The sequence below is a fragment of the Mchenga conophoros genome, linkage group LG2 (assembly GCF_057382185.1).
Source record: "Mchenga conophoros isolate Kocher_MC1m ecotype Shallow Benthic linkage group LG2, M_conophoros_male_GT1.1, whole genome shotgun sequence".
Classification (NCBI taxonomy): domain Eukaryota; kingdom Metazoa; phylum Chordata; class Actinopteri; order Cichliformes; family Cichlidae; genus Mchenga; species Mchenga conophoros.
In genome coordinates, this window is record NC_140527.1 from 31938881 (window position 1) to 31964100 (window position 25220).

The 25220-nt window shown below is 40.3% G+C and overlaps 2 protein-coding genes across 3 annotated transcripts in view; one reads left to right on the forward strand and one right to left on the reverse strand.

Moving 5' to 3' along the window:
• dock2 (dedicator of cytokinesis 2) overlaps positions 1 to 25220 on the reverse strand; it is a 103991-nt gene that overhangs the window by 25596 nt on the left and 53175 nt on the right. The window lies entirely within an intron of this gene.
• insyn2b (inhibitory synaptic factor family member 2B) lies at positions 2765 to 25054 on the forward strand. 2 transcript variants are annotated; one of them, XM_085295276.1, is made up of 4 exons: positions 2765 to 2910; positions 13772 to 15682; positions 18202 to 18276; positions 23023 to 25054. In XM_085295276.1, exons 2-4 carry the CDS (start codon positions 14103 to 14105, stop codon positions 23204 to 23206), a joined length of 1839 nt encoding a protein of 612 aa, XP_085151402.1. In that variant the 5' UTR covers positions 2765 to 2910; positions 13772 to 14102; the 3' UTR covers positions 23207 to 25054. The 2 variants fall into 2 exon arrangements, 1 of the variants encoding a protein (XP_085151402.1); XR_014894705.1 differs by lacking the exon at positions 23023 to 25054 and having other exon boundaries at positions 13772 to 15749; positions 18202 to 18269.

Consider the following 25220-nt stretch of genomic DNA (forward strand, 5'->3'; position numbering starts at 1 on the left):
GCCTGGGCTTTTCTGTCTTATAAATGTTACATAGACTCTATGACAGTGAGTTTGAATTTTGTTTAAAGTTCATTATGCCCACGAGATGCCCAGCGGGATAAACAGTGGAACGACGATGGATGCAATTAAATATAATTAACATATCATTAATTTTAAATTAAGACAGAGAATTAAAGCATTAACTGTGACAGTCCCAATTTAAATGCTTAAGGTTTTAGGGTTTAATCTTTACACGAGTAGCTGTTTCTGACATTGACAGAACTGCCAATCAATAGTGTGGAACAGGGAATCAAGCAGTGCACTAAGTACACACTGATCTACGTCCATGTTTTCACCTTTAACAGTGCAAATAACCAAGATATATACATATAGACACTAGCCTATATGTGGATAGTCATCCACTAGTCTAGGCATCTGGAGTTTCAATTTAAAACACAGGGCACACGATAAGAACAATCCATTCAAATGACTCCACATCAGACTCCACCAATGATGCCTTTCACAGCAGTCTATATCCCGTTTGTGCTCTCCTCACCAATCTCCCTCTTTACCCTCCTCTGTGGTTCCTTTTGTGACATCCCCCTAAATGAGAAGTCATCATCCTTTTTTTTTTTTTTAAAATAGAACATCTAAAAAACACATTCTCACTGGACAATTGCAGCACTCCTTACTGTACTCCCTCACAGCGACATGCTCAACACTGACCTCCTTGTTACACACAAATACATGCAGACACATTTTTTCCAACACCTGCGGGCTGAGGTGAAATGTAGAGAGGTGGTGGGTGGGGAGACTGTTGGAGGTGGTTGGGGAAGGGGGGGGGGGGGGGGGGGGTGACAAAAGAGATGGATTGTGTGCAGCAGTAATTAGAGCTGTTGTGTTTAAGGATGGATTGGTTGCATGTTTGTTTGACTCAGAGCAACAGAGAGAGGTAGCATGAGTGTCTATCTGTGTGCATTACACAGCGTATGCAAACCTGCACGCCTGTTGACTGTTCAGAAAACAGATCAATGTGTCCTCAGCCCATTTCCTACTCATGTAAAAAGAGCCAGAATCAGTTAACGCAAGTAGGGAAGAGTGAGAGGAGGGGAGGTCAAGGGAAAATGAATGAAAAAAGAGAGAAAAAAAAAGAGAAGAAAATGCAGTGAAATAAAACATTTACAGGCTTAAAAAGAGGACAGATTTTTGTTTTCTCAAGCTCACACACCATACACTCTCATACCCCTTCTCATCTTCCTCTCCCAAATCAAATTACCACGACCTCTAAGCTCTGGCACAACTATCTCATGATTTATGGCCCTCGCGTGTTTCCGTGCACACGTGTAATATTTTTTAAAAGCCTTCATGTGTTGAACTGCGGTGACTGCTGCTTATGCAATGTGCATAATTACATTTATATTTGTCACACTCACATACACACACCATTTACCTCATCACACCAGAGGTCAATTGAAACACAACACAAGGTGAGTCAACCACTTTGCAGTGGTGCATACATCGCCAGTTATTTTCAGATGGGGGAGGGGTCAGGAGGGACATTTATATGGACACTGCATCAAACAGCCGCTCAGGGAACACGCAAACTCGCAGCGTTTTAAAGAAATATTCAAAACATTTCACTGACAATCACTGCTTAGAATGGAGAATCAAACTCGACATTGCATTGTGTTATTGTACAAGCATTACATTTGTAAATTCCCTGCAGCTTTATTTCTTAACTGCTAACAGCCTAACAAATGTTTATCCTAATGAAACCATACAAGATCAATCCCTAAACCTGAATTCTAAATCTGAAAGCTGCCAGTAAAAGATGTGAAAAATGGTAAAACATTCTTGTCTTCCTTGATGCACGACAAAAGAAGAAATTAATTTATACACACACACATGCAAACACACGCACACACACAATTCCTGGAAGGCTCAAAAGACAAAGCATTCATCATTAAGCATAATTTAAACCCGATGTCATATGGTGTTTAATCTCACTTTCTTTTCATTTTATCTAATTGCCTTATTTGCCACAAGAAAGAAAGCAGTGTCATTCTCAGCTCATATGAATGGGAGCAGGGGAAGAAAGACAATAAGCTTAAAGGAGGATGAGTGGTGGGACAGCCAAATACAGAGCATGAGGGGAGTATGAAAAATGAGGATGAAAGAACACTAAAGAATGGCATGAAGAGGAGAAAGTGGGGCAAAGAAGAGAGAGGACAGTGACCAAATACTGTAGCTCAAATAGAAGAGTGAGGTGAAACTACAAGGAGAAAATCAAAACAGAGAGAAAGAGAAAGCGAGTTAGCAAGGCAATGCTAGACTTTATTCTCACAGAAAAGCAAAGGTATAAATAAAGTGAGTGGTAGAAGCACGAGTGTGTGCTTCTGTGTGTTCACGCATGTGTGTTTGTTTGTGTCCTGGCTCGACTCCCGGGAGCACACTGCCAAAGTTTCACTGGGTCTACTACTGTGCCAGGGTCAATGTAGGCACATAGACAAACATAGACACAAAATTCAGGGCATGACATCAGATTTGTCACCAATATATAAAAATAAAGCGAATCATGACACTGGATGACTTAAGAAATGAGTGAGAATATTTGAGAAGCACATGAGAGCTAAAGAGAAGCAGGCAGAAATATTGATCAGGGAAAGAGGGAGAGAGAGGAGTGTATGTGTGTGTGTGAAAAAGAGAGGGAGAGAGAGCGAGAGAGAGAGAGAGAGAGAGGGAGGGAGGATCACTGGGCTCCGCGAGCATACGAGGATCAGCAGCAACAGAATGAGACGGAGAGAGAGATAGAGTGGTAAAGAATCGGAGGAGAGCTCTACTGAGCACTAAAGGACTACCACACACGAGTGATACACACACAGAACCAGGGCAAGACAGAAGCATGCGGACCAAAGGGGATGATAAGAAAAGGTAAGTGACTAAGAAAGCAAGAGCAAAGATATTTGTTAAAAAATAACACTGAGTGTATATGTAGTTAAGTGTATGTGTGTGTGTGCGTTTGTGTGTATAGGGGAGTGATAGCATAAAAGCCTAACATGTTTTCTTCTCGCGCTGTTATGGCCATCTGAGGAATGTTTCTGGTCTGGTAGCCCAAGGCAAATACTTTATTTTTCAAAGATGCTCATTTAAGATTTAAGGTTTTGAATGAAGGTAACTGGTTTTATGGAAGGAGGCACCAGAGAGCTAACTGGAGTGCAGGAAAAAAACCCATAGGTTAAACCTCTGGGCTACATAGATAAACATACAAACAAACAATCCAAAAACACACAAATTTTGGCTTGGTGGATGTCTCATTCCTTACAGAGTCAGTCCTCTGCTAAAAGTGTATTTATATATCAGACGGTCTATCTGTTTTATGGAAACCTTATAAGTGTATTTTTGCAAAAAAGGAAGAAAAAAGTAGTATGATCACTGCATTAGTATCGACAGCAGATACGCTGTGTGTGTGTGTGTGTGTGTGTGTGTGTGTGTGTGTGTGTGTGTGTGTGTGTGTGTGTGTGTGTGTGTGTGTGTGTGTGTGGCAGGTGAGTAATCCCATCCATCTGTCACAGTAGGATTTGATTCACATGAATACGTCTGTGTGTGCTTAAGTGAGTGTGTTTCATAATGCAATATTAATTACAAGTTTTCCTTTAACAACGATTCCGAACATTCCTGTGTGTTTATGGGAATACGTGTGTGTCTTTGCTGCCCGACTAATATTAAAAGCCTCTGAACCAATCATCGGGACAGCTAGTGTAGCTTTAATGTGGGATTATAAAGCAATAACCCTTCTCTTTATACACTAATGCTGACCTCATGCATCTGTGTTTGTGTGTATGCGCGCGTTTGTTTTAAAACGATCAAATCTGTATACAGACATCTCAAACTGAGACAGTGTGGATTTATGTGACCTGTGTGCAAAATTTATATAACCTCATAACATAAATCAGGATCACAATCTGTGCATATCTGTATGTGTGTGCGTGTGTGTATGTGTTACACTATCACACAGTCCAGTCTTTCACTTGCACAAACACATCAACAAGTTGAAAAATGAAAAGAAAAATAATGTTGTTTCTAGTCCTACAGCGACATGTCTACAGGGCTACAGCAAAATAACCGCACTTGTTGAATAAATTTATTAAATTTAAATTACTCGCTTTTACTGCTGTGTGGGATGTTTAGCCAAAAACAGTTAATTGTACTGTGTTGTGAGTCATTATTGTTGCTGTAGAAGGGAATCTGTTTTCAGTTTGACTTTCTTGACTGCTTGCGCAATATTTGAACTCCTCCTCCCTCTATGTATGCTGTGTTTCCTCTGCCATAAGCTACTGCACAACCCTAAACAAGAGTCATTCCAGCTAACAAGGTGTTCTTTTCATCAAATGCTGCTCCTTTCTCCACACATGCCTTCGATAACTGCAGCCAAACAGCTCAATTTGAACTTCATCTGTCTTCGGTACTTCCTTCCAAATTGAGACTGACTTATTCAGATGTTATTTTGCATACTTAAGATGCTGAATTTGTTGTGAGAATGAAGGACGTTTTCCCCGTTCTGCCTTCTCTACATGGGTATTGTTTGTGCATCATGTCTGCACATTGAAACAGTGCATTTCTGCTGCGGCACCGTCCTGTAGGCCTTTTGTTGCCATGTGTTGGTTTTGCTTTTCCTTTTTGCCCAGCATGTACAGATTTATAAAATAAAAAAGTTTTCTTGATTTTTACAAATTTTGCATTTTCATTACCGCTATTTCAGAAAGTGGAATTTTCAAGCTGGTAGTTTGTTTTTTGTTTTTTTAGAAAAGAGTTTTTGTCAATATTCAGACAAGTATTACTATTCTAACATCATTAGTCACTGACATTGGAAAACACTTGTTTAACCTAAGTTAAACACCTTAAGTAAAACTTATCTTTAAAAAAACGCCCTATTCACCTAAATGAAATAATAAATATGTCAAAGACAAGCTGGGACTCTTTTGGGTCTTTTATGAAGGGCCAAAAGCCACCACTTAAAGGAACGGGGTGCATTGGATTTCTAAACAGCATTCAAACTCATAAGTAAAAGTAAAATGTAATTTTTCAGATCACCAGTCAGCCCTGGTGTTACCATGAAATCTGAAATAGAGGATCAATGAATCAAGAATGAATCAAGCTCTGGACTCCCAATGATGATTCTTTCTATTGAGTCAATTAAAGTCTAATGAACCGCTGATGCTATGAAACCTTAAAAGCACAAAAATGACCAAGCACACATACCAGAGCAGCATATTATCAGTTCGTGAAAAGTTAATAAGCAGATAAAACCCCCTGAAAACCACATCCATATTTGAATAAAACCCAATTTTTATCTGTTTTCTGCAGTGGTTGCACTCAGTTCTTCTCACTTTAACATAATATGCAATATTTTCAGGAGTGTCCAAATTTTAGCATGCCACTTCACAAAGAGCCTGTCGTGGTTATTAGGAATGCACCAGAATGTTGCTAACGCTTTTCTCTGCTCTTGTTCTGGGAAAAATAATAATGAATAGCTGATGTGTGAAGGCAGGAATTTGATTCAGGACCAATGAAATCTTTCTCAAAGATTCTTGAATATTTTCAACAATGTGCTTTATGAATTCATATTCTTTATTTACATATAAACATGTTTTCTTTGCATATGTCTAGGCCTGATTTGTTTGTAACACTCCTGAGTTGGACTTCATTTATTTGGTAATAACTTCTAACTTGTATAGACTTATACAGAAAGTAATTTATGTGTCTAGTAGTAAATGCACAAATACAGGTTCACATATTGGAAACAACTTTAGTACAGGAATTACATCTAAAATTATACACTGGGAAAACCTAATCAGTAGGTAGCTTTAAACTACATTGACTTTTATCACATTCAGTGTCTGCAGGTTCACAAATAATGGAGATAAAGAAATAAGAAATAAAAAAAGAAAGAAGAAATAAAAAGAAAGAAATAAAGAAATAAAGGTTCAGTCAGTCAACAGGAAGACAGAAAGAGGAATCCAAAGAAGTATGTACTGGCATGCACACATGAAGTTATATGTGTGTGTGTCTGTGCATCTGTCAGTGCATCCGCACGTGCATGTCAGTGACACTTTAGCCGCTCTGCTAACCAGACACACTGTGAACAAGTGATGAGAAACAGATGAGATGCGGTGAAAGACAAAAGGACACAAAAGTCAGAATGGTGGGAAGATGGATGTGTGAAAGGGAGCGAGGGCAGCAGGGGCAACAAGATGAAGAGATGAGAGGAGGAGGAATAGATTAGGGGTTAATGATGGAGATATTGGATGGGATGTGCAGGCAGGATGAGTGATATCGAAGAGAAGAGAACAATGAGATGATAAAAAGAGTACAAAGACAAAAGGTAGTAATCAGGATGACGACAGGTGACCAAGGGGAAAAGAAAGGTGACTGGAGAAAAAAAATGCTCAGAGAGAGAAGAGTACACAGTAAAAGCAAAAATGTAAACCTCTGATGATATCACACCCTATTAGCTACACTGATAAGATTTTTATGTAGTAGTGCATCTGTGGCGTCTCCTCTAACTCAAACACTTTGTTTTCCCCTCTTAGCTGACTCGGTCTAGTTTTCCACTCTATCATGTTTATCTCCTATTATTAAGTATTTGGTGCTAAATATCTCAGAAATATGCCGTTTTCCTTTGGTTTCTCTGCCCCGCTGCTCAACCAGCAAACATTACTCCAGCAGACAACAAAACAAATGAATTAAATCGCCAGATGGATTTGTCAATAATGTGCTCTTGGTCTGTAATGTATTGCAGCCCTTTTCTTATTATAGGTTCCTAACAGGTTATAAATAAGCTTACAGCATTAAAACCGAATTGACTTTTTTTCCCTCTGGGGTCTTTCTGACTGGAAAAGAACATTGCTTTGAATTATTTCCTATTTGTTGCCACATACACGAGGAGTAGGGGCTGAAAGGGCTACAAGTTTTTAATAAAATCCATTGTTATGAGATCAGTTTTGTTTTTCCCACTTTGTGTCGTCGTGCCGTGCCTTTTGATTGGGGTTGCACCACGACCGAAGGTAGACATGTTTAAACATCGATACGAACCCTTTCATTCCTCTACTAGAGGGAGTCCCTGAGAAGGAAAAAAAGACTGTAATGACTTACAGTGTCTGTTTACAGTGTTCATGCACTGAACAGACTAAAACCCTTCAGATTTACTTTCAATTAGTGACATTGTTTGCCTTATCTGAGTTTCTTCTTAGACAGACGTGCGGGGAAGTCTGCCTCTCAGTTCTCTGTTTAATTTATTTTCTGCTTCTGCTTAATTTATGCATCTCTGATTCCAAACATGCAGAAACAAAAACACACACACACAAACGCAAAGTACATATACACAGAGTTTGTCCAATGTAAATTTTTCATGAAAATTCAGTACACAGGGCGCCGCAGAGCATTTTCCATTTTCCTGTTGTTTGTGAAGTGGTTGGGATTTGGGTGTGTCTATAAAAACCCCAATTAAGTCCTCTTTTGCATCTTTTTTGTGTTGCTTGGAGAGCAACAGTGACCACAGTTTGCACTGCATACCTTTAAGAGGAACCTGAGTATCTCAGTTACTCTCTCATTAATATTACGCACAATCTTCCCAAAACAATTCTTCACTTAGACCCTTACTTGCTGGCTTAGTGAAATGTTTGGCTTTTTGTGTATGAACATTAGCCTTTTGTGACTTCCCTCTTTCCAGTTGAGATGCTAATTTATGGGCACTGTTCCTAAAAAATACAGCTGCTCTCAATTAAAATGCAGAATGACAACGGCTGCAGAATCAGCTGTGTATATGTCCTTTTTTATTTTGATGATTAATACCGGATTCATTTTTCTATGAGTTACTGGAAGAAGTGTTATACTGGGACACTTAACAAAGGTGAAATCACTAATTAAAAATGCAAACAAACACAAAGAGACACAGTATGTATATCATCATATTGAATTTGAGGCTGACTTCACATTTTGAAAACTACAGACAAACAGAAAATATATAGGGTACATATAGGGTACTGTGCATCAAACAGTATTGTCACAAAGCTAAAGAGGAGTCCTGCAACAGACACCCCCCACAGAGCACTGATCTCAGCATCATGGAGTCAGCCTGGGATTAAACGAGGAGACAGAACACAGTAAGACAGCCCAAATCCACAGATGAACTGTGGCAAATTCTCTAGGATGCTTGGGACACACTAACTGCTTTGAAAAATGTGAACCAATGAGAACTGGTGTGGTTTCACGGACAAGGGCGCTCATACTAAATATTGATTGTTTTTTTTTCCCCATCTCCTGCATTTTGAAGAAAGTTAACTGAAAAAAAAAAAGAATATTGTGGCAAAGTAATAAAAGCAATGCAAGATACTGAACAAACTTATATTTTTATATTACAATTCTTTGAGGGGAGCTTAGTATCTTGCTTGATAGCTTGTCTGCTTATTGTAGCAAAGAGTCAGAGAGATGGTCTTACAAGGTGCTCAAATATTTAAATGGCAGGTGTGGCAATCCTATCTCCTGCAGTTATCCCATACAAAATGCCTCCGCACAGAGTTTTATTTGATTTATACGTGCGAGAATATTAAATGTCTAAAAAGTATCTTCCTATCCAATATAACAGTTGTAAGAAATGGACAGAAATTATTTCTCATAAAGGTCTCTGATAGAATAAAACTTGCAGGAGGCAGAAAAAGAAGAAGAAAGAAGATGCAGCTCTCACCTCACTGTTCTAAGTCCCTCCCACCAGACATAGGGCGTCCACACTAAATAGCAGGTGTTTCACATGGAATAGAAATAGGATAATGCTGACTTTTAAGCTTCATGTGACATTTAGAACCCACTCTTCCAGCTGAAAGTTTTGCGCTTAACCCACTGCAGAGCTACATCTTACAATGTTGCTCTTTGTTCGACTTTATACTACGCCGGTTCTTGTCTGAACAGATCTGTGATCAACCAACGTCTCTCTCTGAGGAGTAGACTTGTTAAAATCCTGAAAACAAAGCTAACAGAAAGTGAAGGAGTCTGTTTCCTCTCAGACACTTTGAATTACAATATGCTGAAAGGTTATTATAGATTTTTCTTCCAGTGGCACCAAAAACACATTGCCTACCATTTAAGTTTCAAACACATGTTAAATCAGAGGTGTAAGATTAGAAAGGTTTGGCAATATATAACAGAGAAATGTTTTTGTTGCCTTGAACCCAAACAACGGTGGCTGGAGGGAAAAAAGCCTAATGAACTGCACAAAATGCACTGTGTGCCCCGTCTCAAAGGGCCAATAAAGTGCTGCGTTTGTTTTATTCTGGTGGTGAGTGGGTGAGAGATAGTAACTGAAAGGGGTGGTGTGATTACAGAGCAGTAAAACAACTCTCAGTCTCCCTAAAAACGCTTGCGCGCGCACACACACACACACACACACAGGGCCCGTCAATCGGCAGTTGAAAAATGAGACTCACCTTGAAACGACAGGGGACTCGATTCGCTGGAGCATTCAGCGCTCTGTTACCACTGCAAAGGCGTGGGTGTGCACTCATTCACAGACACATGTAAAAAACATGCAGGGCATCGCTGAGACTGCCTGTGTCATAGACAATGCTTTAAAAGCTCAAACCCACCGACTGGCAAATTAAACTCATTGCATGTATAAACAGATTTCATAAAAGGCTGCACCCTGTCAAGAAACTCCCTGCGGTGTTGAAAGGCTTGTATGGTCTGTGTGCGTGATGACAGATGCTCAAGCACACTTGCGGTGTTCATTGATTACTGGCAAGCAATGTGTGTGGCATCCCAGATCTTTTTTTCTTCCTTTCCTTTAATGTTTGTCTCTTCACACATCCTCCTCCTTCTCCTCCAGTCTTCTGTTTTTACTTTTATCTTTTAAAAAAGTCATTCAGATTATGAAAGGAGAAACTGATTGGAGATTTAAAGCAACTATAGAAAATTAGGCCTTCACATCTCTTCCGCTGACCCACACATACAAATGCTCGCGCGAGTCCTTCATCTTGTCCACAGTTCTGCTAATACATCTGTTCTCTCGCTGTCATCCCCTGGCCACCTGTCAGCCCTGCCTGTGCCGGCGTCTACACAGCAAAATCTCCAGTGTTAAATTAACACTAGAGAGTGTCTATATGGGTCCACACCTCTGAGTGTTAAATACAACACTGTTGAGTGTTAAATTAACACTTTTGACAGTGTTATATGTTTAAAAGTAACCTAGTCAGTTTTGAAGATTAACAAAGACTAACACTGAGCAGTGCTGATTTTCTAACACTGGAAAATAACTCAAAATGTTAGAAATATTCCAGTGTTAGAAAATCAGCACTGCTCAGTGTTAGTCTTTGTTAATCTTCAAAACTGACTAGGTTACTTTTAAACATATAACACTGTCAAAAGTGTTAATTTAACACTCAACAGTGTTGTATTTAACACTCAGAGGTGTGGACCCATATAGACACTCTCTAGTGTTAATTTAACACTGGAGATTTTGCTGTGTACCCTGTTATCCTCTTCAGTTGCCTCCCCTTTATCCCCCAGATGACAATGTTTCCTCCCTTTCTCCTCCCCGTTTATTTTGCACAGCCAGAGGTGAAATGTTGGTGAGAGACTATGTTTATATATAAAGAACAAAGAGGAGGCGAGAGAAGCACAGAGAAAATCAAAGGTTGCATGACAGAGATGGAAGAGAGGGTGCTGAGTGGGAAAGTGTGACAACAAACACAGCAAGTGATGAAAGAGGGATGCGAGGTTAGTGCTATCCTTTAAGATTTAAAAGAGGGGGAAGTGATTGAGAAAAAGAGAAGGGTAGAGAGTCTGAGATACACAGAGTGTGAGCTGGATTTCTGAGGATATGGTGTCACTTTCTGCCTGACATCATGCAGGTCAGGGGTGAAGAGTCAGACTTCAAAAAGGAACACACACAAAATGATGAAAGTAAGAAAGAAAGAAAAAACTTGCAGCAGGTGCTCTGCTGTCTGATGAGGCTGCTGATGGAAAGGCAAGTCAGCTGCAGTGGAATTACCTTTAGTTCACTCAGTCTGAATCCCAAGACAAGCTGCTTGACAGCTCTTAAACACAATCAAACACACAAATGGGGACATATGCACGCACATATGCATCCTTTCTCTCTCTTTCTCTCTTTTTTTGCACACACAAACACCGGCTAGCTCTCTTCTTCTTGCTTTCCCTCTCCATCTGTTTCTCACCACAGAAATGCCATCATCATCTGCAATTTGTTTGTGCAAACAACGAATCTCAGTGCTTTTCTCATTCACCCAGTCGCTGTGCCCTGCTTTGTATATAAAAAGGGACGCATGAAATATAAGTTAAAGCTTCAGTCGTCCACTCCAGGAAAGTGATTACCACAGTTAGCACAGTAAACAATAATAAGCAGTCTGGGCTGTCAATAATGCGAGACCCCTCCCTGGCAATGTCACACTCCACAAGCGAAACACACTGTCAAGATATTTATATAAGTAGGAGCAATATGTCACTGAAACAGAAATCCTTTGATCTTTAATGCCTTATGCAGAAACCTTACATTTCAAAGCACCACTGTCACTGAAGCTCTCAAGCAATGCAGTGCACTGTGTGACACTTATTGTTTTCTATGTCTAGAAAGTTTCAGACGCAGGATGCAGGCTGAACAGTCTAAATTTAAACTGTTCCTTGTTCAGCACTTCAGCTCATGGGCAAGCCCACCAGCATCAGTATTAATATTTAATTTTTTTAAAATGAAAACTGAAAAGAGTCTGACAACCTTAATTACACTTGCTGTCAGGGAAAAAGGGGGGGAAAAGGCTAAGATGTCAATTTTTATTCTCCTTGTGCAGTCAAAACAGCATGGGGTATTAGGCTTAGGTCATGACAGGGAATTGGTATGAGTGAATGGGTACAAGCCTCTCATTCTGAATACATATGAAATATTAGAGTAGCAGTCAGGCTCACTGCAGTTAGGATGTGTTACCTGTCCACTGGTGAGCACATAATTTTACCTGCTACAGTGCCAGAGCCAACAAGCTGTTTTAAAACTTCTCAAAACCCTGAGAAAGAATTCTTTACAATAATGAAACAATAGAAGATTTTTTTGTTTGTAATCTCATGGGTTCTTACACTATTAGGTGAACATGGCTATAGCTGATTTATTTCTCTCTCCCTCTTTCTCTCTCTCTCTATATCTTTTAGTTTTTTCCACAATTGACCGTATACAGCAAGCATCTGTGTGACATGTTGCACCAGCTGGTGTAAACTAAGCCATTCATCTTCCCTGTGTGTGTTTGATTACGTGTGTGTGTCTGTGTGTGTGTATGCAGCCAGCTTTTGCACCCCACACTGGCTGAATAGAGTGACAACGTTGTTTGTGAAGATAGAAGATATAAGAAAAAACAAAGACACAAAGATTTCAGCCTAGATACACACACAAGCCTAATTTCATGGACAAATGACCTCACACCAGCTGCAGACCAGCTTTGTGTGCGGCAGTGAGGGATCAAAGGTGGACGGTGACTGACTTTTTAAACACAGGCGGACAAAAAGAAATTTTCTACAATATATGAGCTGGATCTGCAACAAGTTTAAAATGTATTGTTGCTTGAGTTCTGTGCAGACAGCAAATGCACTGCACTGCCATTTATCCTCAAGAGCCAAACTGTGTGTAATTACATTAGCTCAAATTAGCATAGCTCCATTAGCTAAAACGAAATATACCAGACAAATGTTCCTGCATCCACTTTTCCATGCTCTTAAATATAGTACCAGTTGGGTAAGTTATTTAAATAGCGATCTTTTTTCTTCCTTATCTGTCTTTTTCTTTTTGATGTACCCTGCCCATATTTCCTGCAATAGCCCAAAATCCTGATATGGAAAAAAACAGTAAATATAATAGAATTCTGGCCCAGTTTCATCAGCTAATCGCAGTGACACAGTGCGCCACTGAATTACACTGAGTCAGTGATCTGAAATGATAAAGACTAAATGGCTAATTTTGCTTCTCTCCCAATCAATGCAAAAATTTTAGACTAAGCAAAATAACACAAAACAAAGATAAGACCTTAACATAATTTAGTCATGGATTAACATTAAATTTCCTGCCTGTAAAAAAAATCAAGTAAAAAAAACATTTAAAATAGACCGAAGGGCACAATGTCTGTATAGATTACTAGACACAAAAGAAACATTAAACATGGAACAATGCTATAGAGTTGATCACAAAATTATTAAATTATCTTAACTCATTTGAAACATTTCCAAACTGCTTTTACGACAAATGATAACAAATGATTAGTTATAAGTCTACAAACTATTATGGAATGTAAAGAAAGAAAAAATAATTTCAAATGTGTTGTAACGTTTAAAATTAAATTAAATTAAAGTGATCCAAGCTCCTTAGATCACTTAATAAAAGAATTAAGCAGCATTTTTAAATTGACAGGATCTATAGCTCCTGTGATTTGTATGCAACTCCCAACTCTATAGAGAAACATGCAATTGCCCATAACCTACCCTGAACATATTCTATAGTCTTTTCATTCTCCTTGATGGGATTTAAAGTTTTGCCACTGTTACTCTCACCCACCTGCTAGGGTAATAAGAACTTGATAGACCTATATTGATCTGGTCAGTGTATGCTCTCAGTCAAGGTCGAAGCTTTTACACGGTGCTTTACGTGCCTAATGTCTATGTCTTCTTGCCAGTCTGACTATTTCTTGCCAGTTTCTCTTGTTTCTACCTTTGTTTCTATCATTCATTGCCTTTATTTCTTTCCTCTCTCCAGAACAAACCAGCAATGCCCAGAAAAGCAATCCAACTCATCATCTGTGGGCCTCTGGTTGGAAACTGAGAAAAGCTTTGACAGTGTCATCCAGTCGGAAGTAGCTCAAGTAATAAGATCATTAATGGAAGAAAGTTGAGAGTCTACAGCTTTATTGGATATTGAATTCCTTTCTCCAGCTCCCTAAAAACTCTTTCACATAAATTAATTTGGGTAAACAAGAGCTGGAAACATCTTGGATTGCGCTTAGATCTAATCTTGCTGGCGGCTGATGTCGCTGCTTGCCTCCATCCCTTTCAGCTCCTCAGGGGGCTGAGCAAGCCTCCAGAGGAGTATGGGCAGGAGGGTGGCTGACCCAACAAATCCAGTCCCTGCACTGGGAGTTCCCCTGGCGGGGGGGCGATGGGGCCCACTGTGCAGTGTCGGGGTGCAGACATCTCCCAGACTTCGGACTCTCCCCTCCATCAAACGCCACAGCAGCCAACCAACCAACACACCTCGGCTCCTCACCATGGCAACAGACAAAACAACAACAACAGCAGAGGCAGGGGGAGTTATCAGAAGTGACAGCAACAGTCTGCCGGTGTCAAAAGAGACATCTCAAAACGAGATCAACAGCCTGACACAGGACGACATGGGGTCACAGGGATCAGGCAGTGGAGTTTACTGCCAGATCAAAAACATACGGACAAACCCAAAGGACACGAGAGGTAAAAGGACAGCTCGGTACACAAATGGCAGTGTGGTAGCCTCTGATGTGGTGGGAGGGGTTTGCAGTGAAGCCACAGAAGGTAAGGAGCCTGCCCAAGAGAGGAGAAGGGTGCAGTCTCTACGAGGGGAGGGTCATCGCACGGTGTTAAAGACAGTAAGCGTTTGTACAACTGTGCACGCCACCCCACCTCGGCCCTGCAGATTAATGACGACTTCTCCGCCTCGTCTTTGTGGGACATGTGGGAGGAAACGATCTCAGATTTCGCCGTGCACTGGTGCATGTCGCAGGAGGGCAGTTAATCAAATAACAGCTAGCCAGACTTTACCTAATCCGCCACGGAAACCACCTGTGGCTCCTAATCAGTCAAGGAACGACTCTTCTACTATGAACTCCCAGTCTTGCACCAAAAAAACAGACACAGCCAACACACAGCAACACACATCAGTAAAGACTACTCAATTATCACAGCTGTCGCACACTATACCAAAAGCGCACAGTTCACACTCAAACCACGCAACACACACTCAGAACAAAGCCAAAGATTCACAGCAGCACATGAGGCCACACTCTGCAGAATTTACCTCTTACAAGGACTCCTCCACGCAGACAACAGATACACAAAGTAACACAGATAGGACCACAGCTGACATGCATACACAACAAACACACACGCCAACTTTAGAGGTGATAAAATCACACTCAAATGATGAACGCAGTCAAGTTGTGGCTCAAGGCCAACGCACTGATGAAGAGTCACATCAGAACACAGTAGCCCGTATTGCTTTGAAGTCTCCAGCTCCTTCCTGTCACAATAGCTCAAAATCTAGCACCACCCCACCTCTTCCACCAAAAAATTGTCCTCTATCCACTCAGTCTAAACCAGCCACATCTGTAGCGCAAAACAAAACCCAGGAGACCACAAACGTACCGAAACGATCCTTAGAACGGATCAAACTCAAGGACTACACAAATCAGAAGAGCAAATCATTCGATGACCACACTCTGCCTTGTAAGACTCATATGAAAGCACAATGCAATGGGGCACCGGGAGGACTTCTGGACGGACATGCAGTACAAGCACCACGTGGATTGGAGAAGCAGCTGCAGAGTGTGGAGGAGAACCTGCTGTCCAATCAGGAGAAGATAAAGGTGCTTCTCAACGTGATTCAAGACTTGGAGAAGAGCAAAGCCTTCACTGAAGGGTGAGAGAAGGGACTTAGGAAGGAAAATAACTTGAAGAGAGAAGGGGAAATAGGGGAATGGAAGAAGGTAAGAAGGAAAGGAAGAGGATAATCTGAGAATAAAGTGTGAAATGAAGAAACATAGATGTCAAGACAGAATGAAAAAGGGAGTGATAAAAAGAGATAACACATGTAAAAGGAGTGGTAGAGGCATTCACCGCGTGAGCAAATGTTTAAGCAAGAGGGAGGTGATAAAGATGAGAAAGAGGGGTAGAAGAGAGGGTGCACTATGAGTGAAAGAGATTAATAACAGAGTACTTTTAAGTTTTTATAGCTGGCAGGCTTTCAATACAGTATATTAGATTTTTAAATGCCACCAGTGTGGAGATCCAATATGTGTACACATGTTTGGAGAGAGTTGATACCTACCAGCAAGAGGTCAGCGTTGGCTTTCTTGCATTTCCTTTGAGTTTGAGAGCATGTAGCCCCAAACAGACACTACTTCTAAGCAAACAGAACTAATCAGTTACTCTTTCTCTCCCCTGCTAAATCTTTGATTCTTAATTTCCTCCTCCCTGGCCACATGTTCTTCCTCTTCCCTCCACACATAACAGCTGGTCTTTCAAAAATCCCCCTCTTCTCCACTGCTTCTTAACCCGCTTTTAGTAATTTATCCCTCTCTTCACCATCAGCCACACACCTTTCTTTGGTGCATTTTTAATTAATACCTTCCCACTCCTTATCTTTCGCTACACACTTCACCGTAAAGTATGAATCATATCTTCAACTAACAACTGTGAATCACTCCTGTGCCTTCTCATCTTCCCCCCTTCTCCTCTCCCAACAACCTGTCCATCACTCTTCCCTGCTGTCAGATCTTTGCTGTCACACAGTTTTGTTTTGCTTCCTATTCTTCACCTCTTCACCACCCTCTTCCATTTCACCATTAAGTTAAAGTCTGCACCTTTTTTCCCCACCCATAACCATTACCTCTCAACTATCCTAAAACTGATGATTCTCCATCATCACCTAAACTCCCTGTGTACATGGTTTATTCTCTCCCATCCCTCCTTATTTTTGTCCAGCGTTAAGAGAGGTCTCTGGCTGCAGTCTAATCCCTTCAGATTACCTTGCAATTAATCTTTAAGCTGCACAATAAGACACATAAAATCAGTATTCCAGCTGTCTTACCCCATCTTTGTTGCTGTATAATGTGCATTCATGCTTCTGTTGTGTGTAAAGGCTTTTTTGGGAGGATGCCCATGTATCATGCTAAGAGTGACAGAAAAACAGATAGACTGAAAGTCAGACAGAAGAGAGAGGGTAGCTATTGAAAGATAGGAAGACATTAAAAGAATGAACATTAAGAGAAGCAGCAAGTAATAGAGGGACTGCATGAATCTGGTGCTGTGCCAGAAATGAAAGGACTCTAAGTGGGCTGCTGTGATAAAAGTGTCGGCTGAGCTAAAAGGTTGTCGCTGTGCTCAGCTCCTTGTCTCGTTTCTCTCCTGAAGCAAAAACTTGTCTTCTCATGCTGTTGTTGTCGTCTTTGATAAAGACTGGTGGGGGAGAAAAATGATGCCAGTTACACAGTCTCACTCCATGTAATTAAAATGTCAATTTTATTGACATAAATCAGTTACTTTTTTCTCTAAATGGTTCAACTGAAGGCCAGCCAAAATACCTTGGCAAAATAAAGTATTTTAATTGGGAGGCAGGCAGTACAAGCCTAACAGATATTTTTAAATTCCAGCTTATTTTCTAACATGTAAACAGTGTCCTTGGCTCTGTAGTCTCTTTAGTCTTGTTCAGCCTTGATGCAGTTGGCATGTGTGCTCTGCTGTTCAAACTAGCCATCTAAAATGAAAGACAATAAGCTTACTTTCACTATGCCTCTAATTTAAGGTAATAATATCTGTGCTATGTGACGTGTGGCTCAAAACCTGATGTACCAAGACAGTTGCTGCAATTTTTTTTTCCTGCATAGAATAGTAAACAGGCAGGTACTCAACCATTGGGGCAATCCTGGTAATGTCCTGAATAGTGTTACTGGGGCACATTGTATGCACTAAACATCACAACTATTTTGTGCCCTTTGACAACACGTAGACAGCATGTCTGTTGTTGCTGCACTGGGTACGTGTCCATGGAGAGAGAAATAACAATTCTGACACCAGCGTGACACCGCCACGAAAAGCCCAGCCTGCTGTTTGTGCAAAATAATCTTTCACTATTACAAAAATGAATATTGTTGAAGCTTGGCAGGATTTCTTTCCTTTTTTGTTGAAGTAGCGTATCTAAAAATCATATATGCTAATGATTAAAGCAATCGTAAATATATCAGAGTGGTTTACTTAAGCGGATTATAACAAACAACGCATGCACTGTATGCCTACATAGAATTTTGTTTAGATCATTACCAATCAAAACACTACAGCAAAAATTAAAAACCAGATGTGTAACTGCCATCAGCATTCACGGCTCTGTTCAGTCAAACTGCTTTCATGTGTGTAAACGTTTTACATTTGTTGTTTCTGCAGTCGCAGCTCATACAGAACTGGTCAGGACATAAACAACTGCCCCACCTGCCAAAAGACAGCCTGCATCATCTACAGGTAACCTAATAAAGATAATGAGCTTACTGTATTATATAACACACCAATGACAACTAATTCTTACCTGGAGCTTTAGAAATAGCCATGAAACTTCTGTAAAACTGCATGCCTCTCGTAGGATGCAATTTCCCATTGTTATTTCTTCAGCCTTTCCAGGTTTTTATCACTTATTCAGCTTTTTTTGTTTCATTACCCTTTCTTCCTGACACCCTGCTGTCGCTGCCCTTTTCTTCCACTCTGATTATTGTACCACTCATACCATACACTATTATAAGGAAAAAGAAACTAAGAGTGATTGCTCTTATAAATATTAAAATTAATACTTGCTGTACTTTGCAGATTAGTGAAAGATGCTCTACCAAGGGAGGATATTTACACACAAAATAATGCTCTGTGCAAACAAGGATATTAATTCAACATCTAAATGATCAGTCCAGTTATCATGCTTGACTGACCTAAATAACTAACTGCATTCTTAGATCCTCAGCAACTTGCAGAACTGCACTGCCTCTTATCGCATACTGTACTTTAATCGTCCTGTTAGCTCCACATATTCCTTCTCTCTCTCACAAATGTTCACATAAACATTTCCATTACATGCCACTAAAATCTCTGTCATTTCTTCTTTTTTTAAACAAACTCCTGTCTACATCTGTGCCTCATTCTGTCTGTCAATCGCCAAAGCTCTAATCACCTCAGTGTGCCCCACTTTCACCCTCTACTCTTTCTCTGCACTGCTCACATAAGCTGGAAATGTAGGTTGCATGTAGCTTCATGGATAAAACTAAAAGAAAAGAAGTATTTACAGACCAAAGCTAGGCTTGAAGTTAATTCTGCTTGTTTACAATCACATACAAATCTCCCTCGCAGGCCTCGAGGGGATAAAGACAAGTTTTGCGGGGTCTTTACCTCTTCAGTTCTCTTCAACTCTCAAAGCTACTTGCCTCAAAGCAGCCCCACCTCTGCATCTCGCTCTTTTTTGACTTTCCATTTCTCTGTCAGTTAATCTCTTCTTTGCATCCAGTTTTCTGTTTCCCCTCATCTCATTTTTTGTTCCCTTGATCCTAATTAACACAGCAAAATCCTTATCCCAGTAAGTAGCAATGAGCACCAAGGGAGAAAGCTGCCACATGGCAACATGCTCATCCATATCCACACATATATACACACATTGATTTCCACCACTACTTTACATAGTGAGACAAATGCACTTATATGCAAGCTCCTTTGTTCACACAGTAAAGAATCATCTTCCACGTTGTGGAATATCTTAAATGGGAACTGCTTTTAAGAGAAAACAAGGCATTTGACTTCAGCCTTGCAAAACACTGACAGTAATTATACAACAGCCTGATTAACTACTGCAAATGCTTTAATGACAAGACAACCTGCATTATGCAACAATTCACTTAAGCAGAAAAACATAAACACTTCCAAAAATGATTTTGAACTGTTTGACTAAATAAGCACTTTCAGAAGCATTTCCACGTAGACTGTGAAAACTTGATGGAAGACAAGCAGAACAACTGAACGTGCTAAACCTAGATATTAGCGGTTTATGAAATTAGCAGAAAATTAGTGTTTACAGAACAAAACATACTATTATCTTCTAAGCTGTAGTGCCTCTTCACTAAGCTGTAGTGCCTCTTCACTAAGCTGTAGTGCCTCTTCACTAAGCTGTAGTGCCTCTTCACCTCACTGTGCAATACCTTTTGTAAATAGTCAACGGTGCAATAGACTCAATACTTGAAATGTGCAATTCACTTGTATTTTTATTTTTATTCCTATTTATTATATTTATCCCCTTCGTATATTTTATTTATATTGTCTCTGTATTTATATATATGTGTGTGTGTATAACTCTGTAACTTCTGTCGGTGCTGTGCTTTTTTGGAAATCGAATTTCCCAGAGGAACCCACCCGAGGGATTAATAAAGTTCTATCTTATCTTATCTTATCTTATCTTATCTTGTACTACAAATAAACCCCCTCAGTAGTCTAGTAGCATACATTGCACAAAGAAACGTGTCATTACATAGTCATACAATGTCTAACATTAGCCAGACATGGAAGTCTTCAAAATGTGAGGCTTTCGAATATTTTGGGGAGATACTTTACATGACCTGGAACAATCCTGTTCTCTGGTGTATGCACTTCTCACATTATTATAGTCCACCTTTCTCTCTTCTCAGCTTCTAAGATTTTCTCTCCTGCTCTACTTTCTTATTGTCTTAATTGCAGACATGCAAATACAAACAGGATAATTAATCCAGCACAAAGGGAAATCAACTTTTATTTGATTCATGTGCATACACATTTCAAACAAACAAAAAAAAGAATATATTTCATGCGCTTTGAAATATGTTAATGACTTGGACTGAAAGGCAGATTCTCCAGCCTAGTCATATTTCTTCTCGTGTCAGTATGAGTTTGTTTCAAAAACAGGGGTGGAAAAAAAGAAAATCAGCATATTTATTGTGACATACACACAGAGAAGTCACAACTACACGAGCTCTGTTTGTTTGATTGGACAATAATGGCCTTATCAAAACCCTAGAGGACTCTGGGTAAAGAGGAGTGGAGATGGCATAAGAGACACCCAGGCAGAGGATGAATTACGTGTGGGACTAAAACATTCATCCTAATGATCTGTGGTGAAAAAAAGAGCTTTTGACGTGGGCTGACTGCCTGAAGATGTTTTGCCATCGTCTGTTTTAATTAATCTTTACAATGAAAGACAAGAGGGAGAGGAACTTCTGACAGCTCCTCTGTTTTTCCTCCCAAAGCTTAAACAGCTGAAACAAGCAGAACAAAACACATATGCGCACCTAGAAACTAAAAGTATTCTAATACACACACAAGTCTCAAATTTAAACAGATGTATTAAGCAAACAAACCAAAACTTTAGCCCTGATCTCCACATTTTACACCTCATTTTAAAAACATAAAGGTTTTGGGTTTAGCTGTGTCTCACAGGGATGAAAGACGCCGTAGCACGCAGTCATACATGCATGTAAAAAGATGCTGAAGGTGACAGCTTACACAACGAATTAAGAATAGCAGCTTTCGCAGCTGTGCAGTAAATCCACGAAAAATTGTGAGGGAGTGAAATAGGTATGGGTAGAGAGAGGTAGAAAGCTATACTGAGGTTTTGAGACAAGGGGACGTATAGAGAGACCTGACATGGAAAAAGCTTTAGTTTCTAAAACAAGACAGGCTGTACCGTAAGTGGATGTGGGGCAGGTGCCATCCTTTATCTTTCTTTATATGTATGCTGTGTGGCTTTGTTTGTGTATATGTGTCTCGGTAGATCTTCTTTATCAATTATTCATGCGGCCATCTCCATTCCTCTGTGCCCACCCAAGCTTTTACTTTCTCCTATATTCACTCATTCCGTCTCTCCCTCCATCACTGCGCACTTTCTCGGATAGCCGAGACCTTGCTGCCCTCCCCTCTTCATATCTCCAGTGGCACTCATCTTGTCCTTCTTTACTTCCCTGTCTTTTTTTGTTTCCTCTTTTACTATGCAGTGACCTCTCTGCCCTGTTTTATTAAAGGTCGCCTTTCTTTCATTTAGCCATCCTTCGATCTCCCCGAAGATTCTGTCTCTTTCCTTTCTTCTTTCATAAGTCTCTGCATGTTTTTCTTTTACTCTCACTCAGCCGTGGGCTTTTGAGGAAGATGTATGGAGATGGCAGGGGAGCACGTCTGTGTTTGTATATTATATGTCTTTGAGTGTGTGTGTGTGCGCGCGCGCATGTGTGTGTGTCTGTTTGCTGGCATACAAAAAGAGGGAAGGACTGGTAGTCGTCTCCGATCTGCCTGCCTCATCATGTGCCTCATTAACTCCAGATGCCAGACCCTATGTAGCTCCACCCATATAATCCAGCTCAGCACACACACACACACGCACACACACACGCACACACACACACACACACGCACACACACACACACACACACACACACACACACACACACACACACACACACACACACAAGTTACCAAATGGAGGGAGAAACTCAGAGTCTGCTACACTATGACCTGCAGCGATGGGCACTTCAGAGAGATGGTGAGGGGAAAAGAGCACAAGCGAGATGAGGGGTGGAGGGGGAATGGGAGCATAGAAAAAGTAAGCCACGAGGGTCTGCTTTGAACATAGAAGAGTAAAAAAGTTCCTCCATTGCTCCTTCTTTTAGCTCCTCCATTGTGCAAATGCTCTTCTTCTTTCCTACTCTCTTTTTCGTTCTCCTCCCACTCCTCTCATCTCACCAGCCTGTGATCTACTGGTGCATGAGTGCAAAAGAATACTATAGATGTGAAAAGAGTACTGAGCTGAGACACGTGTGAAAGAGTGTGTGGGCTGATGGCGCGTACACCAAAATTAAGAACATATGAGTTTAAACCTCCATAAAAACTGCATTATGGACAGTATTTAAGGTGTTGTCAGCATTTCTTGATGTCACTAGGTCACCTTAGCTTAGCTGTCTCTAAACCCCTCTCTTTCTAATCTCTCTTTCTGCCCAGTAGACTTCCTCTTGTTTTACACAGCTGTTCACCATCTCCCTTTAACCCCTACATTTACGGTATTCTCTTTTTGTGAGAAAGGAACTGAATTTAAAAAACAAACAAACATCTGGCTTGGTTCACATTAGCTCAGTCTCTAAATCATGCTTATAATGTTTCTCACTCATCTTTGTCTCCTTCCTCTTCAACTGCCTTCTCCATTTCTCTCTCTCCTCCAGTGTGGAGCATGATTTTAGACAGCAGGAGGGACGTTTCCAGGGGGTTATAGAGGCCCTAGAGGGGGAATATGATGTGCCTGCACCAACTCTGACCAAGCCGACGCCAGCCCCGGCATCCTCCAGTCGCCCCAGTACCAAGGCACGGGTCAAGAAACTGCGCAAGAAGTGTTTCTGGTGGCTCTAAGCTCTAAGAGTTGGAAAAGCCACAACTGGCCTTCTGGGCAGCAGGTGCAGGAGCGGATTATATTTCAGGGGATCCAAGATGTTGCGGAGTAAAGCATGTGGGTGTGCACTGAGCTTAAGTTTAAATTCAGAAGGTGATCTTTTCTGAGCAGAAAACATGGACTGTGAATGGCACATTTTCCACAGTAACCAATCCTGAGCCCTGTACACCGGTGACAAGGTAGAAAAAAAAAAGGAAATGTGATAAAGAGGGAGAAGAGGACAAAAGAGGCTGTTAAACTTTCTTGACTGCTTGGGAGGAAGAAGGTGAAATTTGCAGAAACCAGTATTTGCTGGCTAATTTGAGATTACGTTTCGCCTGACAGTGAGGACAGTGTTTTTCAATAACAAATCTGCTGCAGACAGATGAAGCATTGTCACTCTAGACAGCATACAGTTTGTCACTTGGCTCAGTGGCTATTTCAACAGATGGACAGATGTACGAGCTGGGAATGAATCGTTATAACAGTTTTGGATAAATTACAGCAATAAGCAGGGGAATGTAAATGAATGTGAAAAACAAAGGAATATAAAAATTAATTTGAATGCTATGTTTTTGGATGCTGGACAGACATAATTTGAATGTAGCAACAACTGAAGCACTTGAAGGATATCATGGGAAAACAAGCTGATGAACTGTCTGGACACACAGCTTGCTCACTGAGTCATCAGGATTTCACAGGGAAAGCACAGATTGTATTAAGAAAATATTAACAGACAATGTGATACACAGCTGATTGAAGACTGACAGCCTTTGTCAGATAATTAAAATTTCTGTCAACCCTGAGTGACAGAGTAATCGATTCTCTCCTTTATTATCATCCAAAATGGAAGTGTTTTGCTGCAGTCTCAATTGTGTTTCAAGGATCTTTACACACGTGTGCATTCGAACGCATGCACTTAGTGGCATTGACAAGCGGGCATCAGTTTACACATACAGCATACTCACTGAAATACAAACAACTGACTCCTCTCTCACACAGTAAACACTCAATACATTTGTGAACCAGTGCAAACTAAGAACAGACGTGTCAATCCATTTTAATGACTGACCTGTTTAAATGTTGAGTATCAATATACAATGTATACAGTAGGCACCAATGAATTGTTGTTTTTCAAAATTTACCATTGCACAAATTGTGCAGGTGAGTGCTGTGTTGGTACAACACAATGTGAAGCTTTAGAGAACAGGAAGATAACCAGAAAAATTAATTTAAAAAAACCTGAAAAGGTTCAATCTCTTTCTTAATACCAACAGCACACTTCAACTTAATCATGTAAAATATATCAGACAATCATTTCAATATCTATATAGGTGTTCTGTAGCATTCAGGCCACACTTGCCCTCCTAATCAACAAATATTAGTGCTAAACTTTAAATTTAGGTTAACAAAATATACAAAATGAGTCACTAAGGGTGATGAGTTTTTGAAGATTTTTTTCCCAAAGGGAAACAATATATTTGTAAAAGCATAGCTGGTAGATAAACAGAAATTTTTGCAAACAGCATTCATCTGGACATTAATTTTGTACACACAGACACACACACAAAGAGCATTCACAACCTGCTTTGTTCACAGCAGTTTAGAGCTTAACAACTGATCTCACAAGGGCGTCCTTCAACTGCTTATGGCTGTACAGTTGCCACCAAATACAATCCTGGATGATACTACACTTAGTAATTAACCAGTTTATGCGCAAAATGCTCTGTCCCTGCATTTTCTTAAGCTTTCCCATGACAGTGTGTGAGCCCTCACGATCCCTCTTGTATGTGCAATAAAATTGTGTATTTTAAACAAAATACTCTGCTGTCAACATATTTTGTGTTTCAAAAACAAACTGAATACCATAGCGGAGTAAATTAAGGTGCTTTCTTGCAAATCCTTTTTGATAAACATGGTATCAGCAGGGAAAATATGTCAAGGACGCAAGACAGAAGGTTTTAAAGAGTCCACCATATGTCCTACTTGTAAAGT

Excerpts from the sequence above, each read along its gene's own strand:
- insyn2b (XM_085295276.1), top strand. The coding sequence starts at position 14,103 with ATGGGCAGGAGGGTGGCTGACCCAACAAATCCAGTCCCTGCACTGGGA. Across the intron at positions 15,683-18,201 it reads AGCAAAGCCTTCACTGAAGG|TCGCAGCTCATACAGAACTG; the intron begins GTGAGAGAAGGG and ends TTGTTTCTGCAG. Across the intron at positions 18,277-23,022 it reads ACAGCCTGCATCATCTACAG|TGTGGAGCATGATTTTAGAC; the intron begins GTAACCTAATAA and ends TCTCTCCTCCAG.